We start from the raw sequence: 9339 nt of genomic DNA on the forward strand, positions 1-9339 counted from the left end.
GGTGGCGGCGGTGGTGGTAGCGGTGGTGGTGGCAGCAGCGGCGGCGGGATGGTGGCGGCAGCGGTGGCAGCGGTGGCGGTGGTCGTAACGGTGGCAGCGGCGGCAGCGGCGGCGGTGGTGGCGGTCGTGGCGGTGGTGGTTGTATGGCAATGGTGGTGGCAGCGGCGGCGGCGGTGGTGGTGGTGGTGGTGGTAGTGGCGGTGTGGTGGCGGCGGCGGCGGTAGTGGTGGTGGTGGTGGTAGTGGCGGTGGTGCAGCGGCGGCGGCGGCGGTGGTGCAGCGGTAGCAGCGGTGGCGGTCGTGGCGGTGGCGGTGGCAGCAGCAGCGGTAGCGGTAGTGGCAGCAGCGGTGGCAGCGGTGGCGGTGGCAGCAGCGGCGGTGGCGGTGGTGGTAGCGGTGGTGGTTGTATGGCGGTGGTAGTAGTAGCGGTGGCAGCGGTGGCGGTGGTAGCGGTGGTTGCGGTGGCGGTGGTGGTAACGGTGGGAAGTGGTAGCAGCGGCGGCGGCGGCGGTAATGGTAGCAGTGGCGGTGGTAATGGTAGTAGCGGCTGTGGGGTGGCGGCGGTGGTGGCGGCAGCGGGATGGTGGCAGCAGCGGTGGCGGCGGTGGCGGTGGTCGTAACGGCGGCAGCGGCGGCGGTAGCGGTCGTGTGCGGTGGTGGTTGGCGGCGGTGGTAGTGGTAGTGGTAGTGGTGGCGGGTGGTAGTGGCTGCAACGCAGTAGTAACAGTAGCAGCAGTATAGTAGCAGTAGTAGTAGCCGTATAGTACCAGTAGTAGTAGTAGCAGTAGTAGTAGAATTTGTAGAGACGGCGTGTGACTGCTGAAAATAAAACAGGAGTATTAAGATGACTAATCAAAAGAGAGTTTATCATTTATGTGTGACATTCTGGTCAGCTCGTCGACCATCAAACCTTGAATCACTGGAGTCTATCCCAGCATGCACTGGGTGACAGGTATAGCACACCTGGGCAGGTCACCATCTGATCAGAGTTCAAACACACTCAGAGTTTCTGTGGCTGTTTAAATTCTCGGAAGGTGATAGAAATAAATTCAGCAAATGTGCAGCTTATGATAAATGTTTTTAGTCTTTTTCAGGCTGTTTTCAAGAAGTGATTTTGTTACTGCGATGTGCTCCAGTGTTCCCAGAGTGCTTTGTGTTTGCCTCAGCAGCCGTCTTTGTATTTCTTAAATCAACTTGTCGACTCAGCAATGAGTTTGTAGGTCAGCGAACAAACAGAGCGTCGCCATGCCAACTGGCTTTAGTTGCTCCGTTTCTCCTCGACCTGCAAAGGTTTGACTTCACCAACATCAGCAGCCACTCGGTCCAGCAGTCAGGTATCAGAATGGGACAGAGGAGGAAGCGGAGGAGCCTCTTAGTCTGCCGGCCGTCTGCAGACAAAGAGCTGGGTGTTGGGTTTCTACATCACTCTGACTGCCTTTGTCAAAGCGTAAAAGCCTGATCCTGATCTCTGAAAATCAGAATCAGCTGAGCAGGAAGCTTCAAACACCCCTGACCACTGACATGATGTCACTGTTAGTGAAGTCAAACATGAACAGTTTGTTCTTGATCAGGGAGGTTCCTCCTCTGAGGAGCACGACCCCAATTAGGTGTTTACAAATCTGAAGGCATAAAGAAACGACAATGATGATGATGATATGTTGTCATGTTGACAAACATCATTGTTTAATGATGAAGCTAAAGGAAGGCAAAATGCAAATAAATTATAGAAAGTTGGCAAAAAACATGTTTTTTATACAAAGAAGCAAAAACTGCTGACAAATATTCAGTGGTTTTGATTCAACAGTTAATTTAACAAAATACTCACAGCTCGTTAACAGACAGGTTTCATGAATTCACTCACAGCTCGTTAACTGACACATTGTCACGTGTCCTGTACATTTACTTGTTGCTTGTTTGTACCTCAGTGAACGAACTTCGATCTCCTGTGTCGACTGTCTTTGGCTTTCTAAGTCTAAGTCTCTGCCAGGAAACATCAACATTCAACTAATTATAATATATGATAATGATGAAGATGATAAAGATGATGATGATGATGGTGATGATGATGAAGATGATGATGTTTGACTACATTTCTTTCAAGTAACTGAACATGTCAGTGATTTTTACAGAGGTTGAACCTCAACAACAGAAACAGACAGACAGATGAACGGACAGACAGACGGATGAACGGACAGACAGACAGACAGACAGACAGATAAACGGACAGAGACAGACAGACAGACAGATAAATGGACAGACAGAGCTGTCGACGTAGAAAGTTGCAGGAGTTGTTGCATAGAATATTCTCGGGTGGTTCCAATGTGGAAAAGAGTCTCTCCCGATAAGAAACACGTTTCGTCACTAAACATAAATATTTGATCTTTAAAAGTGCTGAACTGGTATTTTTCTGCAGGAAGCAGGAAGCGTTTCTGGTGTCTTTATGAGTCCTTACGAGCAGCCACACTCCTCCACAATCATGTTCTGGATGTCTTTCTTGATGATCTTCTGCTCTTCATTGTAGTACAGCATCGACATAGCGCGCAGCCGGGTTGGCACGCAGCACGACTTGATGTTCTGAAACGGACTGTAGCCCCTCATACGATAATGATTGATGACCGTGGAATGGAAGGACAGGGATGACCCGCTGAAGCTCGCCATGTGGTTTGGACAGTCACCCTCGCAGTAGTTGGCATGGTAACCAGACGGAGCAATAATCCAGTCATTCCAGCCAATATCTTTGAAGTTCACGTAAAACTGTCGTTTGCAGCAGACACGTATTTTCCCGTCGCACTCCAAGCCTCGTTTGACTCGTCGCTGAGTCGCCTCCTCTCCAGCTCGCAGCGCCACCATGAGGAATGGGCGGTGAGACTGGTCCTGCCCACTGGCATGCTTATCGACAGCTGGCACCAGGATGGGCGAGACTCCAGCCTCGGCACATAGTGGGCAGGAGACCCGCAGATGGAGCGAGCTACCACCGCCATCCAGCAGAGTCTGAATGCTGCGGGAGACAACTAGGGTGTGCCAGCCGCTGCGACGAGTATCCACCATCTTTTCGGAAACACACTCCTCCTCATCATCATCATTCTCACGATGAAGCTGCAGCAGCCGCAGCATCACTTTGCCTTTAACTCGGTTTCCCTTCAACATCTTCAGGAAGATCCAGATGTTCGCCTGTTCCACCACCGACGAGCTGCTGCCCTCCTTCGATATGTCAAAGGTCACCGTGTCCAGAGAATCTCCTGCCGCAGAGAGCAAAGTTAGCATGTTAGCAGGAATTAGCCAAACCCATCAATCTAAATATTAGAAATATTGACAACGAAGAAGACACTGTTTTTATTTTTAACTCATCTGTCTGTGCAGCAGAAACACACTGACACTACACAATCAGACACAACAGAAAATATACAATGACCAGAATGCACTGCCCCACACCGGACCAATAAACACTCCAGCTGGTGGCTAAAGCTCAGCCGTGTTCAAACAGGAAACATTATGGCGGCTGCTGGTAAGAAAAATATGTTTCTAAAGATGTGCGAGGTGAGAAACAACCAACACAATCTTGGTTTATATTCGATCAGCACCAGCTGGATCTCAGTCTGAGGAAAAAGGGGTGAGGCTTACAATAGAATGACTATATAAACTCTGTGTGTGTGTGTGTGTGTGTGTGTGTGTTCCACGTTTTTCTCCTCACTGACTTGGTCAATCCATGTGAAATTTGGCACAGTGGTAGAGGGTCATGGGAGGATACCAATGAAGCAATATTACATCAATTGGCCAAAGGGAGGCGCTATAGCAACCCATTGAAATGTCAAACTTTGAATGGGCATATCTCATGCCCCGTATGTCGTAGAGACATGAAACTTTGCACAGAGATGCCTCTCCTCATGAGGAACAAATTTACCTCAAGAACCCAGAACTTCCGCTTATATAGATTTTCCGCCATTTTGAATTTTTTGAAAAACACTTCAAATGGATCTCTTCCTAGGAAGTTTGAGCGATCTGCATGAAACTGGGTGAACATAATCTAGGGACCAATATCTAAAGTTCCCTCTTGGCAAAAGTTGGAAAACTGTATCCCAAACACACACCATGTGAAACTGTACGTGGGCGACTGCGTACTCAATGGGTATGGACTAGTTTCTCTTTGATTAGGTGAAGTTTAAAATAAATTTAAATCTGAGTAAAAAAAATCGTAACATTTTGATCTCAGGAAAAAGTGAAAAACAATTAACGGTTCTGTGTCAGAAGCTAATTAATCCTCCATTATAAATGATGGCAGTTTGAAGAACAACATAAAGGCCCCCCCCCCCCCCCCGTTACTTGAATGAATGAATAAATAAAAGGTCATTAACAGTAACAATAAAAGCATGAATGGAGCTGCGGCCTCTAAATATACTCAATATGAGCAGAGACACTAAAAAAAGAAAAGACCTGGTTTCAGGGAATGTTGTCAACAAGGACACACACACACACTCGTTACTGCTGCAGAATAATTACTGAGGCCCAGATTTGTCTGAATGAAGACATTATTTACGGCCTGAGACCACTTGGTATGTCTCCCCTCCCCCTCCTCGTTACTGTCCTCTAATTTCGGCGAGCGTTTGAGGGACATTTTCACAGAGATGACTATTTATAGCACAAAGCTGCTCTGTACATTTATATAAGAAAACAAGTGACAGGACACTGTGATTGGTCATGAGCTGGTTCACGTTTATGAACACAGAAACTTAGAAAAGGTTTGTTTTTAGTATCTGAGATGAAACGATTCATGTTGACGAGACTGAAACTGAAGTTAAAATCTGTTCTTGAGACCAAATCAGAGCCACAAATAAAAGCTCCTCAGAGAATCACCACTTGGACTTGGTGGAGGGGTTTGTATGTCCCTGTGATCCTGAGAGCTGTTGTCTGGGGCTAAGAGGTCCTGGTAGGGCCTTCCAAATCAAAGTGGTTGCAGGGGTGGGGCCAGACAAAGAGTGATTCAAGAAGACCCCAATTTTATGGTGTAATTAGACTCTGAGTACCTTGCCCAGTAGGGGGACACCCAGTATGGAGTCTGTGGTGGTGTTCCGGAAAGGGAACCAACCAGAGACTCCATAGGTCTTCTTGGTGATTTCAGTGTTCACGTGGGTAACGATGGTGATCTGATCTAGACTGCTGGACAGACCTGGTAAACCCCAACGTGTAGTGAGGGTGAACTGGGAATGTCTGGCTGAGGCCCCTGTCCGTGGGGTCTTCAAGTCCCACCTTCAACTTTTTGTGCATCCTGGGGGAGGTTGGGGACATGGAATCTGAGAGGTCCATGTTCAAAGCCTCCGTTGTGGAGGTGGCTGCTAGGAGCTGTGGTCAGAAGGTTGTCCATGCCTGTCGTGGTGGCAACCTAAGAACCAGCTCGTGGAGACCAAAGGTGAGGGTGGCCATTTGGCTGAAAAATCAGGCCTTTTGGGGTCGTCTCTGGTTCTGTTTGTGATATTCATGGACAGGATCTCGAGATGCAGCCGGGGGGAGGACAGAGTCCAGTTTGGGGCCCTCAGAATTTCATTTCTGCTTTTTGCAGATGATGTGGTTCTGTTTGCTTCCTCACACTGTGACTTCCAGCATGACCTGGGGTGGTCTGCAGTGTCAGCTCCTCCAGTCTGAGGTTATGATTCTCTACTGGAGAATGGTAGATTGTTCCCTCTGGGTTGGGAGAGAGTTACTGTCCCAAGAGAAGGAGGTCAGGTGTCTCAGGGTCTTGTTCACTGTGAGGGTCGATTGGTAGTTTTGTGTGGCGTCAGCAGAGGATGTGTATACTGCTTTACCATTTTTATTTTTCAGTTTTGAGATTGTATTGCTTGTTTTTTTTGTTATTACGTTAGCTCTGTTTTCTGATTTATTTCCATATTCATACCTCTTGTACTTCTACAGTAATAGGGCCTTTTCTGAGTTTTGGGATTGCAGTGTATTAAGTGCGGATCTAGCAATGAATAGTTTGTTCCAACTTTCTTTAGACAAGGTTAATTTATACTCAGATTCAGAATCTTGCAGCTTGAATTCAGATCTTCTCTGTTCTTTAATTATTTTCTTCTTTCTGGCAGTACAATAGGATATCATCATACCCCTCAAATAGGCTTTTGTAGTTTCCCATAAGTTTGAGGGATCAGTTTCCCCATTATCATTTATTTCTAAAGTTTAATTTTTGCCATACCACAAAATTCAGGGTCTGACAATAGTGACCTATTACACTACCAGGGATGTTGGTGTTTATTAGATATAGTAATAAATGTCTCTATTGAAATCGGGGCATGATCTGATATATGAATGTTCCCAATACTGCTACTTGATACAAGCTCTATACACATTTTAGATACCAAAAAGAAATCAGTTCTAGAATGCATTTCATCTGATCAATACCTTCATCTTTAAATCTGGCTTTGACCATCATCATCATCTTCAGTTCACATTAACAGCAGCACAAACTGTGTTGTCAGTCTCTCTGACTGTTAAACTGGATTTATGAAGAGTTCAATCTGCTCCAGGTCTGTGGAGAAAATCTAGATGCTCAAAGTTGTTATAATTTCCCGTGAACTTGTTTTAATATTAATTCATGTGTCAGAAATTCACCTTCAGAAAAAAGGAAAATGGGACATAAAAATATAATGTAGGCTCCAAGAGGCTGACAAGAGTCAATAAATCAGAGAGAGCGTCGGGCTGAAGAAATCTGTAAACAGACTTTGAACTCTGCAGATTTTTGTGAATGGGCTGATAACAGACAGACAGACACACAGACACACAGATGTCTCTAACGCAGCTGATGGTCAGTAAACTTTACTCTTCCTGCTGAGCGTGTCTCCTCAGAGTTACTCAGGCTTCACATTGATACATTCATTTGAATCTTTTTTTTTTTTAACAAGCTCTGAGGTGTGTCTGTGTGTCAGAGATGCCTAATGATCAACCAATCAGATTGCTGGATGCTCAGATTCAGGACGTATGACCTACAATAACCTGCAGTAGTCCCCTGACGGTTGACATATGGGAGCAGGAGAAAAACTCTCCATGTTTCTGATTGGCTGTCAGACTCACCTGGCTCTGCGAAGGTGATGATTTCAGACGGTGGTTCAGGTGGTGTATAGGCTCCAGGGCCCTGGCCCTCTTCCTGGATCTCTACGCTGCCGTCTTCAGCCACACGGGCTACGTGCAGCTTTTTGATGGCATTGAGCAACGCAGCGCGAGGAACTGGCTGTGTCAGGTTGGGCCGAGTGCTCAGGTGCAGCATATTGAGAATGTGACGCTTCACTGCCTCCACCATGTCGCTCTGTCCTCCTGACGAAGTAGAGTTCCTCCTGATCTGAAGCAGTGAGCAAGATGGACAGTCCAGGGGTGGTGCCCCCTCCTGGAGCCGAGACACCACATTGTCCTCCAGAGTCGGAGGGACCGTCGGAGAGGCGTTGATGAAATATCCAACGGCCACAAATAAGAAGGCAGAAAACAGCAAGCACATAATGAGCTCTGACACCAACAGTAGAGACAGTAGAGTCAGTAGAATCAGTAGAGTCCAGTAGAGTCAGTAGAGACAGTAGAATCAGTAGAGTCCAGTACAGTCAGTAGAGTCCAGTAGAGTCAGTAGAGACAGTAGAGTCAGTATAGTCAGTAGAATCAGTAGAGTCCAGTAGAGTCAGTAGAGTCAGTAGAGACAGCAGAGTCCAGTAGAGTCAGTAGAGTCAGTATAGACAGTAGAGTCCAGTTGAGTCAGTAGAGACAGCAGAGTCCAGTAGAGTCAGTAGAGTCCAGTAGAGTTAGTAGAGACAATAGAATCAGTAGAGTCAGTAGAGTCCAGAACAGCCAGTAGAGGCAGTAGAGTCAGTAGAGTCCAGAACAGTCAGTAGAGGCAGTAGAGTCAGTAGAGTCCAGTAGAGTCAGTAGAGTCCAGAAGAGTACTGAATAGTTCAAGATCCTTCAGAGCTCACAGACTCAGTGGAGTCCAGCATTAGAGTCATCAGAGTCTCTGTGACGTCGAGTTCAGCAGACTTTGGGTCTTTGAACGAGGCCTGGTCCTGGTCCTGATGGTTCGTTGGTCTGAGCTGAATGAACACTGTGCGCAGGGTCACTCTACTCTCCCTCTGCTCTGTTACTGTAATTATACCTCTCTGTCTGTTTAATCCCTCCCTCCATCCACAGAGGTATTCCCTGTGATTCACACACACACACACACACACACACACACACACTGACACAAAGTGTGAGTAAAGTCTCTCAGAATATCTCAGGACTGTTTGTGGTGTTTCCTCCTGAAAGAACGTCACGACAGAAGAGGAGGAGGAAGGAGGGAAGAGGAGGAAGAGAGTGTCCCTGAATCATTCATACCACACACACACACACACACACACACACATACACACACACACACACACACACACACACACTGATGACTCAGCACAGCATCATCATCACCTCACGTGGAGGAGAAACTCCGTCGGTGTGAAATAAATTTTTAGAAGAGTTTGTTGTTATTATCAGAGTCCTGCACACAGCAGATGGAGCGTGCTCAGAACAGACCGTCTCTTTCTCTCTCTCACACACACACACACACACACACACACACACACAGTGACATCAGCACGCCCTCTGCTGATGGGAGTCAGGTGTTACAGCATCTTCCTCATCTCAACTTTCCTTTGATGCACCTTTTGTTGTCCTGTCTGTCCCAGAGACGACACAGACCTGTATTCACCCACACACACACACACACACACACACACATACACATACACACACACAAGGCAGGGCAAGGCAAGGCAAGTTTATTTGTATAGCACATTTCAGTAACGAGGCAATTCAAAGTGCTTTACATAAAACATACATCAAGTAAAAGCAATAAAGGCAACATAAAAAGACATTAAATACAATCAGAAAGGGTTACATTGAAAATAAAATAGTGCAATTAATCAAAAAGAGTCTAGTTAGAAAGAAACAAAAAGCTAAAACAGAATAAGTTACAGTGCAGTGTGAGATAATAATCAGAAGCCTCAAGTTTGATTTAGTAATAGGCAGCAGCAAACATAAAAGTCTTCAGCTCTGATTTAAAAGAACTGAGAGTTGCAGCAGACCTGCAGTTTTCTGGGAGTTTGTTCCAGATATGTGGAGCACAAAAACTGAATGCTGCTTCTTCATGTTTGGTTTTGACTCTGGGGACAGAAAGCAGACCTGTCCCAGACAACCTGAGAGGTCTGGATGGTTCATAACCTTGCAGCAGATCAGAAATATATTTTGGCCCTAAACCTTCAGTGCTTTATAAACCAACAACAGTATTTTAAAGTCAATTCTTTGACAGACAGGAAGCCAGTGTAAAGATCTGAGAATTGGA

The 9339-nt window shown here is 46.4% G+C and overlaps 1 protein-coding gene across 1 annotated transcript; it reads right to left on the reverse strand.

The window, feature by feature from the left end:
• Window positions 1–2001: 2001 nt before the first annotated feature.
• inhbab (inhibin subunit beta Ab) lies at window positions 2002–7476 on the reverse strand. Its single transcript, XM_049598137.1, has 2 exons — window positions 7059–7476; window positions 2002–3238 (listed from the first exon to the last, which is right to left on the reverse strand). The coding sequence occupies exons 1-2, from the start codon at window positions 7474–7476 to the stop codon at window positions 2448–2450; spliced, it is 1209 nt and encodes a 402-aa protein (XP_049454094.1). The 3' UTR covers window positions 2002–2447.
• Between the last annotated feature and the right edge of the window lie 1863 nt (window positions 7477–9339).

The sequence above is a fragment of the Epinephelus fuscoguttatus genome, linkage group LG15 (assembly GCF_011397635.1).
Source record: "Epinephelus fuscoguttatus linkage group LG15, E.fuscoguttatus.final_Chr_v1".
NCBI lineage: Eukaryota > Metazoa > Chordata > Actinopteri > Perciformes > Serranidae > Epinephelus > Epinephelus fuscoguttatus.

Bases quoted from the DNA above. Each gene is read 5' to 3' on its own strand.
- inhbab (XM_049598137.1), bottom strand. From the start codon at position 7,476: ATGTGCTTGCTGTTTTCTGCCTTCTTATTTGTGGCCGTTGGATATTTC. The intron at 3,239-7,058 runs GTGAGTCTGACA...TCTCTGCGGCAG, and splicing joins CATCACCTTCGCAGAGCCAG to GAGATTCTCTGGACACGGTG.